General features: G+C 41.1%; 1 protein-coding gene across 16 annotated transcripts in view; it reads left to right on the plus strand.

Moving 5' to 3' along the window:
- The window catches only part of picalma (phosphatidylinositol binding clathrin assembly protein a), a 150819-nt gene extending 126116 nt beyond the window's left edge, over window positions 1-24703 (plus strand). For 15 of the 16 annotated variants that reach the window (XM_070892024.1, XM_070892018.1, XM_070892022.1 and 12 more), the window contains 4 exons: window positions 11300-11359; window positions 12455-12559; window positions 22211-22313; window positions 23182-24703. In XM_070892024.1, coding sequence (XP_070748125.1) covers window positions 11300-11359; window positions 12455-12559; window positions 22211-22303 — 258 coding nt within the window. In that variant the 3' untranslated portion in view covers window positions 22304-22313; window positions 23182-24703. The remainder of the gene's footprint in view (window positions 1-11299; window positions 11360-12454; window positions 12560-22210; window positions 22314-23181) is intronic. The other variant, XM_070892025.1, reaches the window with a different exon arrangement.
- Window positions 24704-27425: the final 2722 nt, after the last annotated feature.

A 27425-nucleotide genomic window follows, 5' to 3' on the forward strand; every position in this document is an offset into this window, starting at 1 on the left:
TCCCTTCTCTCCTCCCCACCTCCCTTCTCTCCTCCCCCCACCTCCCTTCTCTCCTCCCCCCACCTCCCTTCTCTCCTCCCCCACCTCCCTTCTCTCCTCCCCCACCTCCCTTCTCTCCTCCCCCACCTCCCTTCTCTCCTCCCCCACCTCCCTTCTCTCCTCCCCCACCTCCCTTCTCTCCTCCCCCACCTCCCTTCTCTCCTCCCCCACCTCCCTTCTCTCCTCCCCCTCCCCCACCTCCCTTCTCTCCTCCCCCTCCCCCACCTCCCTTCTCTCCTCCCCCTCCCCCACCTCCCTTCTCTCCTCCCCCTCCCCCACCTCCCTTCTCTCCTCCCCCTCCCCCACCTCCCTTCTCTCCTCCCCCTCCTCCCCACCTCCCCTTCTCTCCTCCACCTCCCCCACCTCCTTCTCTCCTCCCCCTCCTCCACCTCCTTCTCCCTCCTCACCTCCACCTCCTCCCTCCCTTCCTCTCCTCCCCCTCCTCCTCCTTTCTCCTCCCCCTCCTCCACCTCCCTTCTCTCCTCCCCCTCCTCCACCTCCCTTCTCTCCTCCCCTCCTCCACCTCCCTTCTCTCCTCCCCCTCCTCCACTCCTTCTCTCCTCCCCCTCCTCCACCTCCCTTCTCTCCTCCCCCTCCTCCACCTCCCTTCTCTCCTCCCCCTCCTCCACCTCCCTTCTCTCCTCCCCCTCCTCCACCTCCCTTCTCTCCTCCCCCTCCTCCACCTCCCTTCTCCTCCCCCTCCTCCACCTCCCTTCTCTCCTCCCCCTCCTCCACCTCCCTTCTCTCCTCCCCCTCCTCCACCTCCCTTCTCTCCTCCCCCTCCTCCACCTCCCTTCTCTCCTCCCCCTCCTCCACCTCCCTTCTCTCCTCCCCCTCCTCCACCTCCCTTCTCTCCTCTTCCTCCCCCTCCTCCACCTCCCTTCTCTCCTCTTCCTCCCCCTCCTCCACCTCCCTTCTCTCCTCTTCCTCCCCCTCCTCCACCTCCCTTCTCTCCTCTTCCTCCCCCTCCTCCACCTCCCTTCTCTCCTCTTTCCTCCCCCTCCTCCACCTCCCTTCTCTCCTCTTTCTCCCCCTCCTCCACCTCCCTTCTCTCCTCTTTCTCCCCCTCCTCCACCTCCCTTCTCTCCTCTTTCTCCCCCTCCTCCACCTCCCTTCTCTCCTCTTTCTCCCCCTCCTCCACCTCCCTTCTCTCCTCTTTCTCCCCCTCCTCCACCTCCCTTCTCTCCTCTTTCTCCCCCTCCTCCACCTCCCTTCTCTCCTCTTCCTCCCCCTCCTCCACCTTCCTTCTCTCCTCTTTCTCCCCCTCCTCCACCTCCCTTCTCTCCTCTTCCTCCCCCTCTTCCACCTCCCTTCTCTCCTCTTTTTCCCCCTCCTCCACCTCCCTTCTCTCCTCTTTCTCCCCCTCCTCCACCTCCCTTCTCTCCCCTTTCTCCCCCTCCTCCACCTCCCTTCTCTCCCCTTTCTCCCCCTCCCCCTCCCATCGCTGTCAGAAACACAGACACTGACAGACAGAAAGTGAGAGACAGACAGATAGAGATAGAGACACTGACAGAGACACATTGGGTTGGGGGGATGGGGTGGTGTCCCAGCACGCTGTTGGAGTGTTCCCGGTGCTGCAGTCGGTAAGTAGAAAATGTTTTGGTTTATTGATTTTAAATTTTTTTTTAATTTCTTAGTAATTTTTTTGATTGATTTATTGGTTGATTTATTGATGTGTTTATCATTTATTATTGATGATGGCTCTTTATTTGTAAAACTGAAGCGTTTAATGTTTGTAAACTCCGCTTTAAACAACCCCCCCCTCATCATTCCCTATGCCTGATTTGGAACCTACGCCTGATTTTTTTAAGTGTGGACAAGCTTTTTCTGAGCGTAAAAAATCTTCACTTACTCCATTCTAAGTTAGTTTGGAGTAAGTTTTCACTGCCTAAACTTTCAAAACGGGCGTAAGTGGCCGGACACGCCCCCTTTTGGGAAAAAAAAATCTGTTCCAAACTGAAACTGTTCTAACTGGAGCAAACTAAATGCCGAGAATTCAAATTTCTAATATACTCCATTCTAAAACAGGTGCAACTCGGGCCGAAACTTGGCCCCAACAGGTGGGCACCACAGCAATCAACAAACTGTATTCAAAAACCATCAATCATTGAAGCTTTTTTTAAACAAACCAAATATGGGCAGTCAGCAATAACTGCCATTAAAAGAAAGGCGGTCAAATTAATCCAATCTCGCAAAATATTTTTGTAAATGTTGGACACCATTTTTTTTCCAGTTAGCTGGCAACACATCAAAAAAACTATAATCTCTAATGTAACACATTTCAGGCTAGAAATTCGTTATTGGGTCATAGTTTTTTTCCCACAAAAAAAATTGCTATGATTTCAAGGCCGAATATTCGGGAAAAAATGCGCCCTCTAGGAAAAATTGGCATGGCACGAGGTTTCAAGGCACAAACCGTGAATTTTCTGGAACTATTCTCCGAGGCTGATACCGCTGCTAGTTGGGCCGAGGGAGGGGGGGAAACACACACTAAAAAAATCACAAAACATTCCCAAGACCCTTTTATAGCGAATTGTTGCAAAAGAATTTAAAAATAAAACTTTAAGTTGCCTTTTTTGCAGGGTTTCATACCTACCGCCGTTCCAAGGGCTGCACAGACAGATTTTTCCTCTGCAATTTTTTTGGTCCCATCTACGGGTCACCGCTGAGCCAAATATCAGGCGAAAGCTCTTTTTCCAGTCTTGCATGCTGGCGGTCCGCTCTTCAGTGGTATTTCAAAACCGTCGGCGGAAGACTTCAGGAAATTTCCCGCCGCATCGTTTTCCACCCAAAATGGCGAAAAACTGCTGTAAAACCCGGCGCACGGTTGTGGAATTTCTAGCCCTTAAAATGATAAATTTCCATCAACTTTCCCATAAAATTTCCATTGTCCCGATTGAAATGTGCTCGATAAATACAAATTCTTTCTATAAAAAATTGAGAAAGACAGACAAACACAAACATTACAACAGTGCTCCAGACCCTAAACTGCTGTGACAAACAGCATGGGAAATCTTCCAGTCTTGCAGTAAAATTATAAAGATAAAAACTGATGGAAGCCCATTTTATCTGAAAGCAAAATGCATCCTTTATCACCATGGTAAAGTAGCCTCTTTTCTGAAGAGATGGGGTTGATTGGAGATTGACAAAATGTAAGTGCATGTTTTTTGCAGAAAAATTCTGTTGTTCACTATTTTTGCCAGTAAATTTGACTTAATTCAAGTTATACACAAGTTCTATAAAACATTTCTGAAGTTTATAGACTTGTAACAATCTGTGTTCTCTCAAATATGAGAATAGTAACTACCAGTGACTTTTGTCATTAAAGGGTTCTCTGTAATATTTTTTAGATTTGCTAAGTAAGTTCTGTTGTGCTTTGTGAATCATGTTTGAGAACTCATAAAAGTACATTGCACAGTATTTTTGTGCTGGATGTATAGAACTATTGCTCAGAAGGCAAAGTCCTTCATGAACTCGACCAGATTATTTAACAGTTGGTTCACTCTACTGTTCAAAAACATGTCATCAGGGGCCAGGTTTAGCACCTTGTCCAAAATTTACATTGCGATCCTGCCAGTTTTTATGTTGTGATCTCCAGAGACACTCTGTACCCATTGTGGAAATGAGTGAGACAGCACAATTATTCGGTCATGAGTAAGAGTGGAGTGGAGCCTGAATCAAATGCATGTTGTTTTTAACACTGGGTCAGGTGTCTAACCCACTAAGGACCATCTTCCCTGGGGGGAGACAGTTAAGATAGATGAGCTAGTTTCTTTGGGTCCAGGTGACTCCAAGATGGAAGTTCCTGGTGATGGAAATTCCAATTCATATCAACTCTGTGTGGTAGACTTGGTAATTGGTTACCTGAACCAGGCAGATTCACGATACTCCAGGACTAGCGATAATTGACCAGCCACCTTGGCTAACTAATGGAACTTGGTAGACATATCACTGAGAGCTCGGATTCTTCCCACTTGGCTACAAGTAACCCTTCAAGCCAATGCCTTAATAGATAGCCTGAATAGAATTCCTTCCTCGCTGCAATGCTCCATCTCACTCTCAACAAGCTCCCTGTTGGAGTAGAACTAAACTATAGAATCAATGGGAACCTGTTCAACCTTCATTGCCTCCAGGCTAGATCCAAGGTCGTCCCATCCTCTGTCATTGAACTACAGTACGCGGACACGCTTGCGTCTGCGCACGTTCAGATGCCGAACTCCAAGCCATCATCAACATAGTCACCGAGGCATACAAAAGCATGGACCTTACACTAAACATCCATAAGACTGACATATGAAGAAGCTTATATTCAATGGAATTTAGAAGAATGAGGGGATCTCATAGAAACATATAAAATTCTGATGGGATTGGACAGGTTAGATGCAGGAAGAATGCTCCTGATGTTGGGGAAGTCCAGAACCAGGGGTCACAGTCTAAGGATAAGGGGTAAGCCATTTAGGACTGAGATGAGAAGAAACGTCTTCACTCAGAGAATTGTGAACTTGTGGAATTCTCTGCGACAGAACGTTGTTGAGGCCAGTTCGTTAGATATATTCAAAAGGCAGTTAGATGTGGCCCTTACGGCTAAAGGGATCAAGGGGTATGGAGAGAAAGCAGGAATGAGGTACTGAAGTTGTATGATCAGCCATGATCATATTGAATGGTGGTGCAGGCTTGAAGGGCCGAATGGCCTACTCCACCTACTTTCTATGTTTCTAAGACAAAGGCTCTCCACCAACCTGACCCCGCCACACAGCACTGCCCCCCCCCCCCCCCGGTAATCAAAATCCACGGTGCGGCCTTGGACAACATGAACCATTTTCCATACCTCGGGAGCCTACTTTCAGCAAGAGCAGACATCGACGATGAGGTCTAACACCGCCTCCAGTGCAGCCTTCAGTCACCTGAGGAAGAGAGTATTTGAAGACCAGGACCTCAAATCTGGCACCAAGCTTATGGTCTATAGGGCAGTAGTGATACCCGCCCTCCTATATGGCTGAGATGTGGACCATATACAGTAGACACCTCAAAGCGCTGGAGAAGTACCACCAGCGCTGTCTCCGCAAGATCCTGCAAATCCCCTGGGAGGATAGACGCACCAGCATCAGTGTTCTCAAACAGGCCAACATCCCCAGCATCGAAGCACTGACCACACTCGACCAGCTCCGTTGGGCGGGTCACATCGTCCACATGCACGACATGAGACTCCCAAAGCAAGCGCTCTACTCAGAACTGCTACACAGCAAGCGAGCCCCAGGTGGGCAGAGGAAATGTTTCAAAGACACCCCCAAAGCCTCATTGATAAAATGTAACATCCCCACCGGCACCTGGGAATCCCTGGCCCAAGACCGCCCGAAGTGTCAGAAGAGCGTCCAGGAGGGCGCTGAGCACCTTGAGTATCGTCATCGAGAGCTTGCAGAAACCAAGCGCAGACAGCGGAAGGAGCGTGCGGCAAACCAGACTCCCCACCCACCCGTATTGGACTGTAGTCACTTGAGAACTCACTTTGAGTGGAAGCAAGTCATCCTTGATTTCGAGGAACTACTTATTATGATGAGATAGTGATGAACTGCATGGATTTAGCTGTTTAACCGACAGCAGTAGCCCTCAGCACACCAGAATCCCTTCGCAGTAGATATGCCAGCCTGCCCATAAACTGCCTGATCTTGGGAAAAGTGGGTTGTGTCCATATGGGGAAAGGTTGTGGTCTCCATATTGAGCAAACAGAAATCACACAGGTGGGTGTAAATTTCTCAGTAACTTGATTTTCAGCCTCTTAACCATGGTGGTGGTTTTCTCTATCTGTCGCTCAACTAACCAGACAAAACAGTACTGCTTAGAAAGGTCAAGAAAGGCTTGGAGATAAAGATAACAAGCACGTATAAGAGCGGCACAGAGGAGGAAGACGACAAATGGGCAAGACAATTTTTTTTTGTGAGCACTGTTTCGGCAGATCATCAATAACATTATAAAGGTAGTTTATAAGACTCAATTCTTACCATCTTGCGGATTTAAAAAAAAGTATAAGTTCTATTGTAAAACCAGTGTTGATTTGCCCCCCTCGAATATCATGAGCAATGTTTTGACTAATTGTCAAGAGCTCAGTCTAACTAAATTTTTTTGCATTATGCAATTGTTTCCTTTGAAAAGCAGAATGGCATGCATTTTCCTCAATACGTAAGTGAAATAAACCATTTTACCATAATGCTGGCATGCTGTTGCCAATCATTACTGTAGTTGAAACTACTTGCAGCTCTGTTATGTTTTTCATCTGCTGTAATCTTGGTGTTCGAAACCTGCTGCCACCATTGCTTAAATCTGTCTTAAATTCTATAAATTCAACCTTTGATGATGGCATGAAAACAAATTTAAATCTGTTCAGTGAAGACTTTCCTCCTACATTCTTTTACTTTCCCGTTCCCCAAGTTAGATTTTGTGCTCGTGTGTGTGTGTGTTCATGAACTCTTCTTCACAACTGACACTGACACAGTAGCTGTAATGCATGGATTGCACTTTTAAGTAGTTTATATTGGCAGTAGTCTGATACTGCATACCTATGGATGTGTAGGGCATTTGATAAAGCCTATGCCAATTGTGGCTGATAGCTAAATATCAGCATCAGGCCTGACTTTACAAGCATGTTTTCCAATTCTATTTATTTTTCGTTATGTTGAGACTGTATAGATTCACAATGTAGGTATCCATTTCCCTAGTGACTCCATTGCTAGACTAAGAAAACCCTTTTGGGTTTCATGTAATTTGTAAAATAAGTGATGAGCTGAAGGAGAACCAAACTGCAAGTATGAATACTGGGAAAATGGATTTACATTGCAACCAAGATGAAAGTAAAATATATTGCCATGAATTTTTACATATAGTTTTGCAGACTAATTATATATTTTTTAAATACTGCATAAGCAATAGTCATACCCGTTCGAAAGATTGATGTTGGCAGGCTATTCAGCATGATGGGTATCATAATCAAAACCAATCTTGCCCTTGCTGAGCAGTCACCGTGCACTTTCCCGTAAGGCTGGGAAAGCTGGACTGAAATCCATCCTCCTTAAAGCATAAATTCTGAAGCCAATTGCCTCCCCAGTCTGGGATCATGTAATTCTACACAGAACTAAACCTGGGATCTTCTTGGTCTGTATAGCTCAGTACCATTATGGGTCATTAATTTACCTACTGAAGTATTAGGGCAATTTTTTTAATGACCTGATCACATCATAAAGCCTCTGGGGCAACCGTTTTGGAATCCAGTTACGATATACCAAAACCTTGTGGATCTAAGGCCGTCACCAAAAAACTTAATTTACTGAATGGGAGATATATTCTCTACCACCGCTACAAGCACAGTGCTGGTTACTCAGTCACTATACCCCATTTAATTTAAAAGTCATGCTTTCTTTCCTTGATTGTTTGCTTACCAATTAGGACTAATCAGCCACTTTAAATGGTTATCGACATAAAATTAACAGCTTGCAGTTAAAGATTAGATTCTGATCTGATGTATGATCTGCTTTATATTGATGAGGTGCTTTATCATTTATGTTTGTATTGTTTCATGATAGTCTGAGCTTAATGTATTATCCGAGCACCATTCTTTTCAGTGTCACAGGTGGCAGTTCAGTATCAGCAGGCAAGATTCCTTAGTGAGCTTAAGTGCTGCCTTGCACTTGCCCACAGATCCACTCATAAAATTTATAAGGATGAGGTATTTTTAATGGATTCATATTTTTTATGGATTTTTTTTTGTGGAGAAGAAAGAATGGCTGTAAAATTGACCAAAATGGTTGTTGGATTTTAGCTTGATCTCTTATAAAGCACAACACAAGCACAAACTGCAGAGCATCTTATCTTTAAAAGATGGCAAATGAAAATGTTTGCATTATTTTCAGGATTAGTTTAAGAATAGACACAACTATCATGAACTCATTTATCCTGTTTAACTATATTTTTGGGCCCCCAAATATTTTGATTAAATGAAGTTTTACTTTTTATTTGTCAAAAAAGTGTGCAGTGTAAATGTTCTGATGAATCCTTTAAGTTACAAGAACCATATTTGTGTCATATAACTGTTTGACAGCATTTAAAATGAAAATCTAGAATTGGCATCTGGTATCAACAGTTTGCCCATCAAATGGTTGAGCTTCATTGTTTTCCTAAAATTATTTGTGGGCACTTAATCTTAGTCACTGACATTGAGAAGAATCTATATCTGATTGTGATAAGATTTTGCAAATGACCATTCAAGAATTGTTATACTTTTCCTGAAAGTGTAAAGGGTTGTTATCCAAACAGGAAAAAGTGTTCATGCTGCAGGGTACTCCATGTTGTGTGGATGTTGGGTGAGGATAGAACTGGGCTCAACTGTAATGCCCTTGTGGATGAATAACTTAACATTTGCGTTTGAGGCTGCTTGGATGAGGTATCAGAGGATGACTGATCTCTGTGGAACTGAACCTCAGCAGGGAGTCAGTGTTTTCAGAGAAAGGGCGAACCTGTTATGATGTTCATAAAATGTAGTTGTCACTTGTTTTTACCTGCAACTTGACATTCATTTATATGTTATGTTGAATGAATGGGACTGAATATTAAATACCTACCTTTTTGGTGTAGTTTTGGAATGTAATTAAGTTTCTGTATTCAAAGCTCTTTGTTTTTTGCCTTGGTGCATCTACTCAGCCTTCCTTAGAGCTGCTGTTTTCAAAGGAGCTTTGGCCCGACACCACAGCTGCCGAACATTTTACTTAGCGCAGGACTATTGTATACTTTACAGATTTCAATTTCTTCTTTCTAACTATAATTGGTTTTGGAAGTAGGTTTGTTGCCTTATCTCAGGTTTATTCTATTGAACTTTTCCCAAATTGGTTTTTCATTAAGTTGCTGCTTGAACAGACATTCTTCCTTTAACAATCTGATAATTACCATTCCGTGTTAACTAGCTGGGGGAATGTTTGACTGATAGTCTCCATACACTGTTTTCTGTTTCCATGCTCAGCCCACAATATGATTGAGCTGGCCTCTGTGTGCTAGTGCAGTAGAGGAACTGGGCTATTTTTGGCAATTCTCTGAAAAGATTCCAGTCTCCGTCAGATCATCTGGGTGGTGTTGAGCAGTAGTTAGCCTTTCCTAAAGATGTGTACAGAAAAATTATTGGATTCTGGCCATTTGAGTTTGATATTGCGTAGTACTGTGTACATGTGAATTAAGCTTGGCTGTGATTCCCCTGCGGTCATATAACGTACACAGACTCGCTAATGTCAGAGAACCTCCTGAACAAAATGAAAAAGTGCATGGTACAGCAGTGAACTGTAAGCACACTATTGCATTTTTTACTCTACCTGATCCAGAAGCTGGATGAGTAAGAGGCAGAGACAGAATCTGCTGGGTTGAGTTATACTTTAACCATGTTTTTAAAGAGCAACTCAGGATGGATGATATGTTAATTACTAAAGAGTGGATGTGTATTCTGTGGTAATGAGAGGAACTGGAAAGGAAATAAAGGAATTAAAAAAAAAAAGATTTCCTAACCAAATGTAATTGGAAGTATTTACACATTTCTGTATATGTACCAGTTTAATTTGAGATGGAGTGGCCAGAAAAGGAGAATTGATGACTTGGAAAAAGTGACCTATGTCCTCACACATCAAAGAAAGAGCTGGAGCAATTCCAGATGTTAACTTATATAGTTCTCCATTTTGCAAGGAAAGAGTTATGGTGCGAATAGATCTAAAAACTAAAATGGTGGTATTAAACGTTTAATGTCCTAGGGCACCACTAGTATAGGAGAGGTTATTGGACAGAAGAAAATAGGTTACTGATTTTTTTACTGTAACCAATGAGTACTCAGTTCAGACAATCTTAATCTTAGGAAACAACTATAAATCTATAAATCACTGGGTAAGGGGTGTTGTCGCTTAGTGTGGAACGTGGGTTTACAAATTTAATTTATTACGGCACTATGCCGATTCTGAGGTGTGGGGAGGTTGCCAGGTGCAGCCCAGTTGCTTCCTGCTGGAATCCTTCGAGTCTAAAAACTTGGCACAGGTTTTAGTCTGTTTACTCTTCAGTATTAGTCCACAGACTAACTTACAGTATGTGCTTATATACACAGCAGAGACAATGTTGAGTAGATGCAACTAGTTAGTTAATAATTATTTTGTAATGGCTGTGCAATTGGGTCGCTCCATTATTATTGCATATCCACCAACACTTGCCACAGGAAGGAAGGATAACAAATAATGTTCTTTGAACTGGTCTTATTCACAGAAACCTAAAAATGGCAGGCAATGTTCTGAGAGCCTGCCTTGGTTATGGTTTGTGCCATGGAGAGGCCAGCAAAGGCATGTTGATGATTTGGAAAATGTTAGCTGTGCCCTTGCATCAGAGTAAGCAAATTTGACCCTTGTAGGAATTTTTTCACCAATCAAACTTTCTATGAAGAGCAAATGAAAACGGTGATCTAAAAAAAGTCTGCCCTATTATTCAATTCTAGTAAAATAGAAAACCCCTTAAATGGTTAACACATTATTCAAAGTAAAATACCCTTTAACGTTGATGACAGATGGTCATAGATAATTTTCTTGATTGTTACTTGACCATCTATTAAAATGTTTTTTTTTAATTGCAATAACATATATGCAATAGCTAATACTGAAGAATTTATTGCACCATATTGTATGGATCAACTTGGTGTTGGTGAATTGCTGATAAGAATCTAGATTCTTGCAACCCACTTCCCTTAGAAAACGCTGGCTTTTTTATGGGGATGTTATTGCAATGAATGCAGATTTTTCTGTAGTCTTGTTTGGCTCTTTTATTCTGCCTTTTTTTTAAGTGAAAACAAAATTCAAGAAATTTGTAGAGAATCATTTTTGCAAGTTCAAATATGTTTTGAAATGTAAAATAAATTCCATACTCTAGTATGATTAACTGGAATATAGTAGAAATATTATAATGCTTTGGATTTGTTCATCCTCTATTTTGCCTACAAGATAATTGACTACACTTCCCAATAATTAATTGTTTGTGAACTGCTTTGATGTGTCTGGGAGGTATGAGGAAGTGCTGCATTAATACAAGTTCTTACTCGCTTTGCACTTTGGTATTTAGGAAATGTGACATTACTTGACCAGGTAGTTACATGACACTTTAAATTACCAAGCTGTTTGGAGACTTCTGTTCGAATTTTTTTTTTGTAGTGATAATTATAAATGTTATTTTGCTATCATATGTTCAAATGATTCTGTCTCAGGCTCCTCCCATAATGGCTTACCCAGCAACAACACCAACAGCAGTGATGGGATATGGCATGGTAAGTGTTTCAAACAACATGAAATCTAAACTGAAGAATTTTATTTCCTACTGAAGAATTATTAAGAATTCCCTCATAACACAGGCATTATTAATGTTTGCTTAATGTAAAAATGTATCCAGCAATTTTTACTTGATTTCAGTGCAGCTCAGTTCACCAATGGGGAATGCTATTAATCATCATCAACATAGGCAGTCCCTCGGAGCCGAGGAAGACTTGCTTCCACTCAGTGAGTTCTCAGGTGACTGAAGAGTCCAATGTGGGACCTACAGTCTCTGTCACAGGTGGGGCAGACAGTGGTTGAAGGAAAGGGTGGGTGGGGAGCCTGGGTTGACACACGCTCCTTCTGCTGTCTACATTTGGTTTCTGCTTGCTCTCGGTATTGGGTTGCAACTCACCTCTCACTACATATCTAAAAGGTACCTCTTCAGGTGATCTCTTCGGATGTGCCTCCAACTTGCCTACGTTGGTCAAAAACAATTCAATGACGATTGCATTGCAAAAGTATTCTCTCCTGATTTTAACTACGATTCCAAGTAGTAGAGAAAGATGTTTGCCTTCTGCTATCATGACCAAATGATTAACCTTCTGTTACGCGAGTTCTCCAAGAACATGCTTGCAGATGTCCCATCTTTTCCACAAAGTCCACCCTCGCCCTCATGAGAAAATTAGTGGTATATCAAGACCCATTTCATGCAATTTGCAACATGCTGTTGGGATACAGAGATTTTTTTTAATCCTGTCTGACGCAGTTACAGAAGGTTCATATTAGCATATTGACTAAGTTTTATAATAATTCTGGAGTATTGTGAACATGGAGTGCTGAATTCAAGAGGTTGGAGACCATAATGATACATTACTGCAACAACAAGAAGTATTTATATAGCACCTTTAACTAAATGGGTGAATACAAAGTGAAGCTTTCCCAATTTCGAAAGCAACAAAAAATTCAGTGTGCTTTGTGCACTTGTAATTTTTAAGCTATAAACAGTGTATTTTAAATGCTGCTGAATTCAAGTAATTTTCATATCTAGTTGTAGGGAAAAAAATCTGCTGACGTGAAATGATTTTTCATGGGATTGTTTTCTTCCCTAGCCACCTCCAATGGGAACTATGCCGATGATGACACAACCAACAATGATGTACACCCAGCCAGTCATGAGACCATCAAACCCTTTTAGTTCTGTACCTGGTGCACAGGTATTTTAGTATTTTTTTTTAAGATGTTTCATGGGGATTGAAATGTTTTTGAAATTTTGCAAGGTTTAGAGAGTGAACAGATGTATAGAACTGTTTTGTAATATATTCTATATTCTTAGGAATGCTGTGATGTTTATATTTGAGTTTGTCATAAAGTCACAGTGACATTTTAAAATGGCAGTGAAAGTATTTGTAGGACTGAGCCATGTTACTTCTATTAATGAGTTGACAATTTAAAACCAACGGCAGAAATGCATATTGTTTTTTGAAATTTGACCATTAATTAGCAATTCATACTTTGCCATTGGTTTCCAGTGACCGGATAAGTCGAATTCAATTTTTCGTGCATGGGGTTCTGGGATATTTACCACCTGAGGATCACATTCCACAATTCCATGTATTTTTCCATGAAAGCAGAAAACCAGTGACTATTGTATACTTCAATTTATATTGTTTAATATAAGAAATCTTTGTACTTGGTGCTTTTTCCACAGTAAATGGGAAAAAAATCACTTTCACTGGTATTTAAACTGAGAATGTATGCTTTTGGAAGGTGGTAAGGGGAGGAAGAATATCTATAATTTTCCAATCGGCAATTTCTCACTTCAAGTCTTGGCCTGATTTACTCCAAATCTTGTGTATTTGACCCTGGATAATCTGACTGCTTTACTACTTGACAGGATCTGGTATTCTGCTACCATTAAGTGTAGCTAAGGACTTTTTAAAAGTCTGTTTTTATTGCCAGTTTAAAAACCTGGTTTTTTGGTTTTCCATTTTTATTTTTAGTACCAAATACAGAAGAGAATCGGGGGGGAAATTGGTCTCCTAAAGTGGGTAAATTTGGTGAAAATCAGTTTTCATTTGGGACATCACTAAAGCTCCAGAAAACAATTAACAGACTAACAAAAAGGCACAGCTAAACTAAATGCAAAAGCAATCAATTTCCAGACCTCCCTTTTGGCCACAAGAAAATATGATTGCAGGGTGTGTGATTTACTATCCCCCTACCCTCACAATTCCAGCCAATTGGGGTGGGGTGGAGGTGGGAGGAGGAGAGGGGAGTTGGGAAATTGCTCTTCCACCCTGAAGCAAATCAAAAATGAATTCCAGCAGACCAATACCATGATATGCATTGCCCAATATATCACCACCTCAGTATCAGCCACTGCCAGTACTTCATCCAGCTCTCTGACCGCTTGCAGCGAATCCACACTCACTACGTGAACTCGGAACTTGAGGCTGAAGGCTTTACCATCAGTGGTGGTGCAGAGATGGGCAACATACACAGGAGGCTGGATTCAATGGAAAACAACATTCTGGAGTGTAAATAAGACTCAACAAGATTGCAGAAATTGAGTGGGGTGAGGTTAGGGATGTATTTATAGACAAGGACGAAGATTTTAAATTTAATCTATTGCACAATAGGGAGCCAGTGTAGATCAGTGAGAATGCGTGGCAGTCGTGGTCTTGGTGATGGATGGGATTGATTATATTAACTGTGCTGTGCTCATCCTCCTCCGTTTCATTCCCATTAGCACCCTTTAAGGTACTAAGCTCTTCCCTGACTGTTCTCGTGCTGTTGTGGTACTAAAATAATTTCTTTGTTCCTTTCTGACTTTCTTTTTGATCCATTTTTGAGTCTGTGCTTGGTACTCTTGGGTATGTAGTTGACCTCTGTAGCTGATCATTAAACAGCATTGATTGACCAATGTAGATTGCTATTCCGTTCCCTGTGACATGCCGAAGACTGGGAACTTATGTGCTGCTATTTATGTTGTCGTAGAACAGGATGTTAATGTGCCACAGTAATTGAGTCACTGATGTTTTCAAAAGGTTTACGCCAGAAACGCTAGTATAAAAATTATTTTTTTGTGCCAATTTCCTTCCCATTTTTTTCCTTGTAATTATTTAAATACATCAACTCCTGATCTGTACAGTTCTGTTGGTGCCTGTCGCTCTCCATTAGCTTGTCTAAATGGCTGTGTTCATGTGGAAACCTGCACAGAGTTATTTAATGATGGATAAAATCACAGCCAATTCCCGTCATGGGCACTTTCCAGCAATAGCCACAGGATTACAATCAAGAGTAGAAACCCTAATTTTTTTCCCCTTTTGAGACAAGTAACCCTACTGTCATCCTGGTTGATATTAAGCTTATTCAGCACAGATCAGAGATTGAACCTGGGACTTTCTGTTCTGTATGGCTGTTATACATGGCCTTTATCAACCAAGACACTGGTGGAGCCTGGTAATTGCATTTAAGATCCCAGCGCTGTCTTAATTCAAAGCCTGTATTTTGCTTTGTACTATTACAGATGTATGCTGGTAATTGTCCTGTATTGCTCACATCAGTGTGTTGTGCATTGTTGAGTTTTTGTTTCTCGGTTGGTTTATAGTAAATTGGCCCAACCACACAGTTGACAAGAACAGACCAGGATAAATTGCCTTCAGTTTTGTTGTTTCTAAGCTTCGTTGTGTACCTCCATTTATATAGTGTGGCTGAGATTACTATGTCGGAAAATTCCATTGTCAAGTGCTGCATGTTCAAATACCAGTAATTTATGCAGACGTGAAGCAATTGTTTCAGGATTAAAATTGTTTTCCTCTACCTAAGTGAGCCAACTGTATTTCTCACCTATGGATTAGTAATCTGCTTTATCAAGTTTAGTCTATAATGCTCTGTACAAGTGGTGTTTTATTACATGTGATTTTGGAAATCAGTTTTGACATTGTTCCATATTTTGGGGTAAAATCCCACACACAATTCTGTGTAAGAATGTTACAACAGTGTGGACACAGTTCAGCTGCTGTAGAAAGCTATAAAGTATACTAGTGTAGGGGTAAATTTATTCAGGATCTTAGTTTGACCATGAATTGAAATGCTATTCCCAATAAAGCAGTATTGTGTTGCACAAAGTAATGCTTATATTTGAAGTTCATTCAATAGCCACACAACGATTAATAACAAGACACAGCAATAGATTGTTAGGTGTTCTAGGTTTAAGATTTGAATTGTAAATTGGCTTGCATAAAATTTAGGAAACCGAGTTTTAGGATCTTAATTAGCATACAGGTTTTGCTTAAATGAGATGGCCTTTTATGTCAATGTATTTACATGCTTGTTGCTGAGTTAGGAATTCTCGTTACAGTTTTGCTGGCTTTTATAGCAATTTACTAAATGTATCGCCATTTATAACTGAACAGTGGTGATGGGCATTTTAGGTTCCACAGTGAGGTAGATGCAGGTTTAATTTTGCATTTCTCTCAACGGTGTGCCTAAGCTCTGCATGATTTCTGTGTGGCAAGAGACAAAGTTTGCTTAATTAGTGGGGTTAAATGTGTAGTGTAATTTATAAATGGTGAATCCAGCAATTGATGATGAGCTAGTATTGCATCAGGCTAGTGCCTCTTCTGGACTTTCACAACCTAAAATATCTCTTGCATAAAGCTTCTGAAGTTCTAAGTGTCTTGGCAAAGTGAAGAAAATTTTGAGTTCTTGTAAGATTTTTTTAGTTTTGAGCATTTACTGGACAATTTGCATCTTGCCTATTTTGCCCAGATTTTATTTTCTGTGGAGCTGCTGTTGCAGCTTTATGATCTAGGTGAAAGTTCCAGAAGTTGGTCTAAAATGGTAACCATTTCCAGAAAATAGGTTTAGTAATACACGCTGTGATATGTGTGCGCACTAGGTCCGTGTAGCAGAGCTGGTCTTTCGTCGACTTGGTTAACCCTTGCCACTGGACCAAGACCTAACTCTCAAGCCCGTGTGGGGGCTGGTGTGCAACAGCCACCACACATTAAAAAAAATCCACGCACAGGCATCTTCCACCCTTCAAGATTTAGTTTGAGACCTGGAATTTTGGGTCCTTTGAAACATCTGTGAACTTTTTGACGTGGAAGCAAGTCATCCTCGATTCGAGGGACTGCCTATAGAAAAACATAGAAAATAGGTGCAGGAGCAGGCCATGCGGCCCTTCTAGCCTGCACCGCCATTCAATGAGTTCATGGCTGAACATGCAACTTCAGTACCCCATTCCTGCTTTCTCACCATACCCCTTGATCCCCTTAGTAGTAAGGACCTCATCTAACTCCTTTTTGAATATATTTAGTGAATTGGCCTGAACAACTTTCTGTGGTAGAGAATTCCACAGGTTCACCACTCTCTGGGTGAAGAAGCTCCTCCTCATCTCGGTCCTAAATGGCTTACCCCTTATCCTTAGACTGTGACCCCTGGTTCTGGACTTCCCAAACATTGGGAACATTCTTCCTGCATTTAACCTGTCCAATCCCACCAGAATTTTATATGTTTCTATGAGGTCCCCTCTCATTCATCTGAACTCCAGTGAATACAAGCCCAGTTGATCCAGTCTTTCTTGATATGTCAGTCCCGCCATCCCGGGAATCAGTCTGGTGAACCTTCGCTGCACTCCCTCAATAGCAAGAATGTCCTTCCTCAGGTTAGGAGACCAAAACTGTACACAATACTCCAGGTGTGGCCTCACCAATGCCCTGTACAACTGTAGTAACACCTCTCTACTCCTGTACTTAAATCCCCTCGCTATGAAGGCCAACATGCCATTTGCTTTCTTAACCGCCTGCTGTACCTGCATGCCAACCTTCAATGACTGATGTACCATGACACCCAGGTCTCGTTGCACCACCCCTTTTCCTAATCTGTCACCATTCAGATAATAGTCTGTGTCTCTGTTTTTACCACCAAAGTGGATAACTTCACATTTATCCACATTATTCTTCATCTGCCATGCATTTGCCCACTCACCTAACCTATCCAAGTTGCTCTGCAGCCTCATAGCATCCTCCTCGCAGCTCACACTGCCACCTAACTTAGTGTCATCCGCAACTTTGGAGATACTGCATTTAATCCCCTCGTCTAAATCATTAATGTACAGTGTAAACAGCTGGGACCCCAGCACAGAACCTTGCGGTACCCCACTAGTCGCCGCCTGCCATTCTGAAAAGTACCCATTTACTCCTACTCTTTGCTTCCTGTCTGACACCCAGTTCTCAATCCATGTCAGCACACTACCCCCAATCCTATGTGCTTTAACTTTGCACATTAATCTCTTGTGTGGGACCTTGTCGAAAGCCTTCTGAAAGTCCAAATATACCACATCAACTGGTTCTCCCTTGTCCACTCTACTGGAAACATCCTCAAAAAATTCCAGAAGACTTGTCAAGCATGATTTCCCTTTCACAAATCCATGCTGACTTGGACCTATCATGTCACCTCTTTCCAAATGCGCTGCTATGACATCCTTAATAATTGATTCCATCATCTTACCCACTACCGATGTCAGGCTGACCGGTCTATAATTCCCTGTTTTCTCTCTCCCTCCTTTTTTAAAAAGTGGGGTTACATTGGCTACCCTCCACTCGATAGGAACGGATCCAGAGTCAATGGAATGTTGGAAAATGACTGTCAATGCATCCACTATTTCCAAGGCCACCTCCTTAAGTACTCTGGGATGCAGTCCATCAGGCCCTGGGGATTTATCGGCCTTCAATCCCATTAATTTCCCCAACACAATTTCCCGACTAATAAGGATTTTCCTCATTTCCTCCTCCTTACTAGACCCTCTAACCCCTCTTATATCCGGAAGGTTGTTAATGTCCTCCTTAGTGAATACCGAACCAAAGTACTTGTTTAATTGGTCCGCCATTTCTTTGTTCCCCGTTATGACTTCCCCTGATTCTGACTGCAGAGGACCTACGTTTGTTTTTATTAACCTTTTTCTCTTTACATATCTATAGAAACTTTTGCAATCCGTCTTAATGTTCCCTGCAAGCTTCTTCTCGTACTCCATTTTCCCTGCCCTAATCAAACCCTTTGTCCTCCTCTGCTGAGTTCTAAATTTCTCCCAGTCTCCGGGTTCACTGCTATTTCTGGCCAATTTGTATGCCACTTCCTTGGCTTTAATACTATCCCTGATTTCCCTTGATAGCCACGGTTGAGCCACCTTCCCTTTTTTATTTTTATGCCAGACAGGAATGTACAATTGTTGTAGTTCATCCATGCGGTCTCTAAATGTCTGCCATTGCCCATCCACAGTCAACCCTTAAGTATCATTCGCCAACCAATCCTATGATAGTGATAAACAAGTTGCACCAGAAATTGTAGGTATGGGTTTGTCCTGAAGCTCTCCACAAATAAAACATTGCATACATTTATTCAGTAAAAAATATTTTCTCCAAACTAAGATTAAATATAAAATAAGGAATTAAAATGATCAATTAGCTTGTAAAATTAATTCCCTTCATAGACCACATACAATTTGCACTGCCACAGATCTTGTCCAAAATGCTCAATATTATGAGAACAAACTTCAGATTAAAAGCCGCAAGAAGAAAAGCTCAAAGTCTTCCTCAGTCCTGAAAAGTAAGCAACTGAAGATTTAATTGGAATGTTACAATGTACACTATTCACATGATCATTTACATTCCACAGATGAAAAAATCAAAATCCCACCAGCATAGGAACCATTGTGTTCTGTGGAGTATTTGATTGCCATGACCCACCTCCTGTTCTTTGATCCCATTCTCACTAAACCGCTGATCACTCAACTTCCCTTCCTGGCCCCCATGTTAGATGATATTGTAAATGGTTACCTCTTCTCAGGTACTATTTCTCTCCCTTTCAGAACAGCCATTATCACTCTTTCTCTCTTCTCTTCCTCCCCCACCCCAAAAAAAAAAGAAATCGCCCTTGACTATTATCTGAATGGTGACAGATTAGGAAAAGGGGAGGTGCAACGAGACCTGGGTGTCATGGTACATCAGTCATTGAAGGTTGGCATGCAGGTACAGCTTGCGGTTAAGAAAGTAAATGGCATGTTGGCCTTCATAGCGAGGGGATTTGAGTACGGGGCAGGGAGGTGTTGCTACAGTTGTACAGGGCTTTGGTGAGGCCACACCTGGAGTATTGTGTACAGTTTTGGTCTCCTAACTTGAGGAAGGACATTCTTGCTATTGAGGGAGTGCAGCGAAGGTTCACCAGACTGATTCCCGGGAAGGCGGGACTGACCTATCAAGAAAGACTGGATCAATTGGGCTTGTATTCACTGGAGTTCAGAAGAATGAGAGGGGACCTCATAGAAACGTTTAAAATTCTGATGGATTCAGACAGGTTAGATGCAGGAAGAATGTTCCCAATGTTGGGCAAGTCCAGAACCAGGGGTCACAGTCTAAGGATAAGGGGTAAGCCATTTAGGACCGAGATGAGGAGAAACTTCTTCACCCAGAGAGTGGTGAACCTGTGGAATTCTCTACCACAGAAAGATGTTGAGGCCAATTCACTAAATATATTCAAAAAGGAGTTAGATGAAGTCCTTACTACTCGGGGGATCAAGGGGTATGGCGAGAAAGCAGGAATGGGGTACTGAAGTTGCATATTCAGCCATGAACTCATTGAATGGTGGTGCAGGCTAGAAGGGCCGAATGGCCTACTCCTGCACCTATTTTCTATGTTTCTATGTTGACCCCTCTGTCCTTGTAAACTATTGCCCCATCTCCAACCTCCCTTTCTTCCAAAGTCCTTGAATATGTAGTTTCCCAAATGTGGTTACACAACTTCACGTTTGAATCTATCTCAATTTAGGTGCCTGATACTGCCCTAATCAGTCACAAATAACATCCCTTGTGACTGTGATCATGGTGCATTTCCCCTTCCCATCCTCATCAATCTCTCTGCAGCCTTTGATGTGTTCAATCATACCATACTCCTTCAGTGCCTCCTTTGTTATCTAGCTCAGTGGAACTGCACATTTGCCTATCAACCCGGTCAGAGCATCTCCAAAAATGGCTACTTTCCTCCCCCACCACACACTGTCCCGTGCTGAGTCCCTCAAGGATCTATTGTTGGCTTCTGTTTGATTCTGAGATAATCATCGCATATTCTTTCCGTCACAAAGACTGCCTGCTGAATCTCTGACGTTGTTGCCTCCAGACTCGACTGTTTCAATGCTCTCCTGGCTGACCTCCCATGGCCTGTAAAGTTCAGCTCATTCAAAATTCTGCTGCCCATACCCTGCTCACCCATCACTCTAGTCCTTGTTGACCTACATTGACTTCCAGTCATCACCTCAATTTAAAATTTTCATCCTCGTGTTTACATTTCTATATGATCTCACCCCTGTCCCCCCTCCATGCCTAACCTCCTTCAGGCCTACATCCCACCTCCCAGAACGCTTCATTTCCCCCAACTCTGGTATCTTGTGCATTCTTTTCTTCCTTCACTCCGCAATTCATGGCCAGTCCCTCGGAATCAAGGAAGACTTGCTTCCACTCCTAAAGTGAGTTCTTTGGTGGCTGAACAGTCCAATACGAGAGCCACAGACCCTGTCACAGGTGGGACAGATATTCGTCGGGGGAAGGGGAGGGGTGGCGGCATGGATTTACCACACACTCCTTCCGCTGCCTGCGCCTGATCTCTTCACGCTCGCAGTGTTGAGATTCGAAGAGCTCAACGCACTCCCAGATGCTCTTGCTCCACCGAGGGTGGTCTTCGGCCAGGGTGTCTCAAGTGTCAGTGGTGATGTCGCACTTCAGGGAGGCTTTGAGGGTGTCCTTGTAACGTTTCTACTGCCTACCTTTGGCTCGTTTTCCATAAATGAGTTCCACGTAGACCCAATTGCTTAGGGAGTCTCGATTAGCGGGCTTGTCTTCAGCCGCACCATCCCTACACTCTGAAATTCCCCCCTCCCAAAATTCCTCCGGCTTTCCACCATCTCCTCCTCCTTTATGAACTTTTTAAAAACCCACCAAGCTTTTAGTTATGTCTTCTAATATCTCTTTCTTTGACTCAGCATCCATTTTTGTCTCATTGCACCTCTGAAGCTCTTTGGGATGTTTTCTACTTTATAGGTGCTTTATAAATTCAAGTTGTCGCTTTGGTCTATTTGTTTCCCCTTCAAAACCATTCTTAAACAGATATTGATTTGGTTACTTTTACAAACAGTTAATCAATGAAGCATGTATTGCTTTTGCTGGGAACCTTCCATGTAACTTTCCTACTTTTATTTTCTTCCTCCTGCACCAGACAGCATTGTCTAGTCAGGAAGGTGGGCAGCAGCTCATCTTTTTCTCTGGTGTATCTCCAATTTTATTTCCCCATCATCCCTCCTTGTAGGGAGGTGGACAGTGTCCATTTAATGATTTTCCTGACATGGTATATTAAAGTGCTGTTTAAAATCTGATTTAGAAAAGTAAATTATGGACATCAAATCTATCAAAAATTAAACAGTTCATGCATTTCAAACAGCCAAATGCTAAATTGTTAGTTGGTACTGGTATGTGTTTGATGACCAAGTTTAGGAATTAAACTTCGTATTGTATATACTTGGCATCACTATTTCGATGGTAAAAGCTAGCTACTTCTGCGCGAACACCTTTTGCTTAAATTACAAATAATTCTGCTTAAAAATTAGTTCTTAGCAGTTAAAACTTTCTTCTTAAACTGCAAAATGAATGTTAAAAATTAATCTGTATAGCTATACTTGCACAAAATTGAATCCTTGCAAAATGATGTTGCCATTGCTAAAATGGTAGCCAATTTCTGCATTGCTGTCACTGAATTCCTGTGTTCTATTCTTCGTATTTTCTGCTTTCACTTTCTTTCTTCGCTTTCTGAAATAGTTGTCTACAGCCTCAAGTCCTTCTAGTCAAAGTCCTCCGAGAGCTCCTGGAAAGGATCCGTTTGCAGAGCTCTCTCTCAAGGACTTCTTGTAGAACAGACAAGGTATTCACAGTGTAATGCGTGTGTATGTTTGTGTATGCTATGTTGAGCAGAGTTCAGAATGGTCCCTAAAACCATCAAACAAGGCCAGCTACATTAGCATTGCTGTTAAAGTTTGCTGAAGTATTTGGTTATCCTGCAAAAGTGTGCCAAAACAGTACTGTTATTGCATGGATATCGTGGTGTAGTTGTGCTTTGTAGAAATTTGTAATTTGTGTGTGGTGTGTGTATGCACTAGTTAGCATGCAACTTTTTCTTTCGTGGAAATAATAACTCTTCTGACATAAAATGGGTCCTGTTGGCCAATTTAAACTAGGTTTGTGTTTAATCTTCCACTGTAGAAGGTACTCTCCTGCAACCTGAAAAAACTTCAAATGCATCTTAGAAAATTGTACAAAAGGTTTTCAAATACACATGAAAGCATCTATTGATGCAGTGGTGTGTCTATTAATCTATAGAATGATTAACAGAGAAAGTTTGTAACTGAGACTCTGGACAATCGTTCATCCAGAAATAGGTCCGTAATGCAGTTCACCTTTTTTTAAAAATGATTTTGAAAACTAAAGTTCTTGCTATTGCATTCTTATGCTGCACATATCTGTAAACTTCTTTTATTCTCTTTTTTAACAAATTGCCTGTAGAACTGTATTCTACACTGGTTAATGTAGATATGAATACCTGGTTCAGAATATTGTGTGTAAAAACTGACTTGTAATTGAAAACTTGATTTTGATTGAGGAAATTATACATTTAGGATGGTTTGTAATTTGATTTTTATGGAAACGAAGATAATTTTTTTACTGTACAGAAATCTTGTTTGTTTAATAGTTCTTAGTACCTGAAACCCTTAAGCTAGTTTCTGTTTTTCCAGATGCAGTTTATGTAATGGCATCAAATGGATCCATTCTGAGAAGATAAGTGCGAAGCAGCAAATTTTATTCTTCTTGCAAAATACTTGCTGTTTGTGAAACTATCTTCCATAAGGATGGCCTCAGTATGGATAACAAACAAAATGGCAACATGACCAAGATGGAAGGTTTATTGGAAAGCAAATGTTGATGTATAAACTTCAGCAGATGGAAAGGCTTATTTTGATGATCGGGTGATGACTGATTCAATCATGATTTTAAACTGTTCCTACCAATAATGCTCTACAGTACAGCGGCGAATTATGTTCTCATGCTGAGTGAAACTTTTATTGATTTAGAAATGACGGCTTGAAGAACGAGTGAGATTTGCGACTATATATGATCAGAGCTGCTGGATTGTAAATTATCAGGATTTGGTGAGGTATTCTTTGAAAAGCAGCAGTAAATTATGTAAACTTTTGTATGTTCACCAAGCAACTGTTTTTCTTTCACCTTCACAAAATAATCATGCTAAAATTATTAATTTAGAATTTTACTTTTTATTCAAGTTTGCAGTAGACATTCCTTGTGTACTATGTATTTATTTATGACCGTCAGATTAAGTAACAATATTGCATCAGATGCTTCCTGTGAGGATTAATATGGATGTGCATGGTTCATTAGTTGGATGAAAACATGAGTTTGAATGAAAAATGCAGTTAATTGAAAGATGGAGCACTAAATATTCTACAAATCAGTTTACTTTCCCTAGTACAATTATTTGTAGGCAGAATCACAATCTTACGTTTATATGGGATTTAGAATGAATAATGTATTAATCAATATAGTTAATTCTGTGCCTAGGATTTTGCAAGGGAACAGTTATTGACTCGCAAAGCACTACATTTGTATTTTTGCATTAGCATAAATGGGAATGCCCTTTTATTGCTCTATGCTCAGCATGTCATTATTTTACAACCAAGTTTTATGCTGCCTTTCCTGACTAGAATGTAAAGAATTGCCTTCAGTTCACAAAGATCCTCTACCTCCATAGGATTCCAAATCATATGCAGATCTCAGAACACTAGAAATATTTGTTTAAAGGTCCACACATGGTGTCTTCACTGGTTGGTCCTGAGAAGACTTGTTTACACAAAGTTGGATATGAGGGAATAGTTTCTGTGTAGAATTTTTTTTAAAAGAAAAGCAAGACAAAGAATAACACGATAAAGCGCTGTTGATCGGTGCTTCATTGTATATAACATAAACTCTGTCCACATCAGTGGTGTGAAGGATAGTTTGAGCTTAAGGCAATTCAGTACACGAACTTAGCAAAATTTTGCTGCATTGTCTTTGCAGAATATATTTTGTTTAAAGAAAAATGTATGTTGGGAGAAAATTGGTGGATTTTCAAATAAAGAGCAGCTTTCACTGAAATGTTGTTACCAGCTAGGTCCAAGTTACATCTCTTGATTCCAAAAGATCCTGTGCATGGATATAACAACTCTGCATTATTTAATAAAATAATTAAGCTGTTGTAGGTAAGCTGTTATGTCAACTCAATCTTTTTTGCTACCAGAAATGATATTTTTGTTCATTGTACAGGTCTTCAAAATTGTTGTTTCTTTCCAAGAGATGATCAAAGCTGTACAGGATTTATGATTAGAAAATATGGGTATCAAAAAAATTTCTATTTGTTTGTAGTGGAATGCTTTTTATAGTTCAGTCTTTGCCGCAAAAAGCATACTACATCAGAGGGCAGTTAGTATTGATTAACCGTTTGAAATGAAAAAAACAAAAGTTCAGTTGCAGTAAGCCTTTCAACATAAAATTGCTGCTGTCTCTAAATTGGTTCAGTTATACAAAGATGCTGAATTCTTGTGATTTCTGAGAGTATCTTGGGCGTACTTCTGCTCCAGGGCAGTTGGCAGGGTGTGAACCTTTCACAGGGTGGGTTATGCCTGACTAATCTAGCTGATTTTTTTGAGGTGGTCACTAACCTGGTGGATAGGGGAGTGTCTCTGAATGTTGTCTATATGGACATCTAGAAGGAATTTGATAAGGGCCCGCAAAAGAGATTATAAGCAAAAATGAGAGCGCAATGAATTGGAGGTAAGCTTGTGACATGGGTTGGTAATTGGCTGGGAGGTAGGAGAGAGAGAGTCTGAATAAAGGGAACGTTCTCTGATTGGCAGGATGTGATCTTCCTCGGGGATCTATACGGAGGCCTTGCCTTTTCACCATATATGTCAATGACTTGGATGAAGGAATAGAGTTGTAAATCCAAGTTTGCAAATTACACTAAGTTAGGAGGCACAGTAAATTGTATAGATGGGAGCAGGACATTACAATGGGACATAGATTCTGAGTGGGCAAAACTGTGGCATATGAAGTTCAATGTGGAGAAGTGAGAGGTCATCCATTTTGGATCCAAGCAAGACAAATCGGAATATTTTCTTAATGATGTGAGACCAATAACAGTTGAGGAGCAACCATGTGCACAGATCACTAAATGCTAGTATACAGGTACAAAATGTAATAAATAAGGCCAATAGAGTGTTGGCCTTTAACTCAAAATGGGTTGGAATTCAAAAGGGAGGAAGTTGTGCTTCAGTTGTACAGAGCCTTGGTCAGACTCAGTGCTGTGTTCAATTTAGAGCAGCAAAACTCATGAAAGATATACTGACTTTGGAGGGAGGACAGCGTAGATGCCCTAGAATGGTACCAGGGCTTAAAGGGAATTGAGGACAAATTGCATAAACTTTACTTTCGTATTCCCTTGAATTAAGATGGTTGAGGGGTGATCTAATCAATGTATTTAAAATACTAAAGGAATTTGATGGGGTAGATACAGAAAAACTATTTCCTCTGGTGGGGGACCACAACAAGATGGCATGAGTTTAAAATTAGAGCTAAGCCGTTTAGGAGTGAAATCAGGAAGCACTTTTTCATGCAAACTTGGTGGAACTCTGAAATTCTCTCCCTCAAAATGCTGTGAATGCCGGGTCAATTAAAATTGTTAAGACTGAGTTTAATAAATATTTATTCGGCAAGATTATCAAAGATATGGAGCAAAGGTGAGTAAATGGAGTTGAGGTCCAGATCAGCCATGATCTAACATAATGGTGGAACAGGCTCAAAGGCCTGAATGGCCTTTATGTTCCTATAGTCCATGCTGCCCCCTTCCAGGGTACAAAACCCTCTGTTATCTCCCTCCCACAAGCGTGGCTCATTGACAATTTTGTTTTTTTCTTAAATTTTCCTCTGATTAAGCTGAGGTTGAAAACAGAACATTTCCTAAAAGTATAATGAAGTGAGTCATTTGGTGGACAGATGACTTTTGATGCTTTGTATGTGACAGTACTGAACATACCTGATCAGATTACCATAAGATTTTTTTTCTTTGGATATATCTTTACTTCACCATCCACTATTTGCTAACCAAGAGCATGATTAAAAGATATGCCACTTTGCAACCAGTCATAAAGCAGTGTGAGACTTCTTGGCAGGACAAGGGACAGAGATGAGTGTGTTCTTTCTGGGGAAGTGTCTTCCCTCCAGTTGGTACTTCCAGTAGTAGTCCAGTAATAATATCCTTTGCCTTCCAAATGTCAGTGCTGCTGAATATTGCTATCAACTAATTTCATATATGTGGGCATGACTGTGTAAGGTAAATGAATATTGAAAAATTCCAGAATTTTCTATATTTGATTCACTGTTTATAAAACTTGTAAATTCTATTTGTGAAATCTTGCCTTGTTACAAATTTCAAAAACACATGATCTAACTGATCAAATTGAGATTGTTAGTAGAAAAGCGAAGTTGGTGGTGATCTGGGCACAGTACCAGGAAGATGAAATATTGGAATAAATGCAGTCTTATGTTACCTCATTTCTCCGCCCCCCCCCCCCCCCAATCCCATTATCAGTTTTCCATTAAGTTTCTTGTATCGTACAATGTTTTCAATTTAGACAACATCCCAGCTGAGAATTTGTGTGGAGGATTGAAGCTGCAAACATGCTTTTAGGTGTCTTGCAAAAACACAGTTTAGCTGGAAGATGAAAATGCTTTGTGTTTGAATACAAAGCCACCAAACAATGGCCCATCTTGTCTACCTGATTCAGTGTAGAAATGAAATGAACATAAAAATATTAGTCAAATAATTTGTTAGGGTTTTGAAGTGTCTTAAATTCTGAATATTTGCTCAAAATTTAAACCATAGTCTGATGACTTGATTTTCATACACAGTACTAGGCTAAATGATATA

This window comes from Pristiophorus japonicus, chromosome 10 (assembly GCF_044704955.1).
Source record: "Pristiophorus japonicus isolate sPriJap1 chromosome 10, sPriJap1.hap1, whole genome shotgun sequence".
Lineage (NCBI taxonomy): Eukaryota > Metazoa > Chordata > Chondrichthyes > Pristiophoridae > Pristiophorus > Pristiophorus japonicus.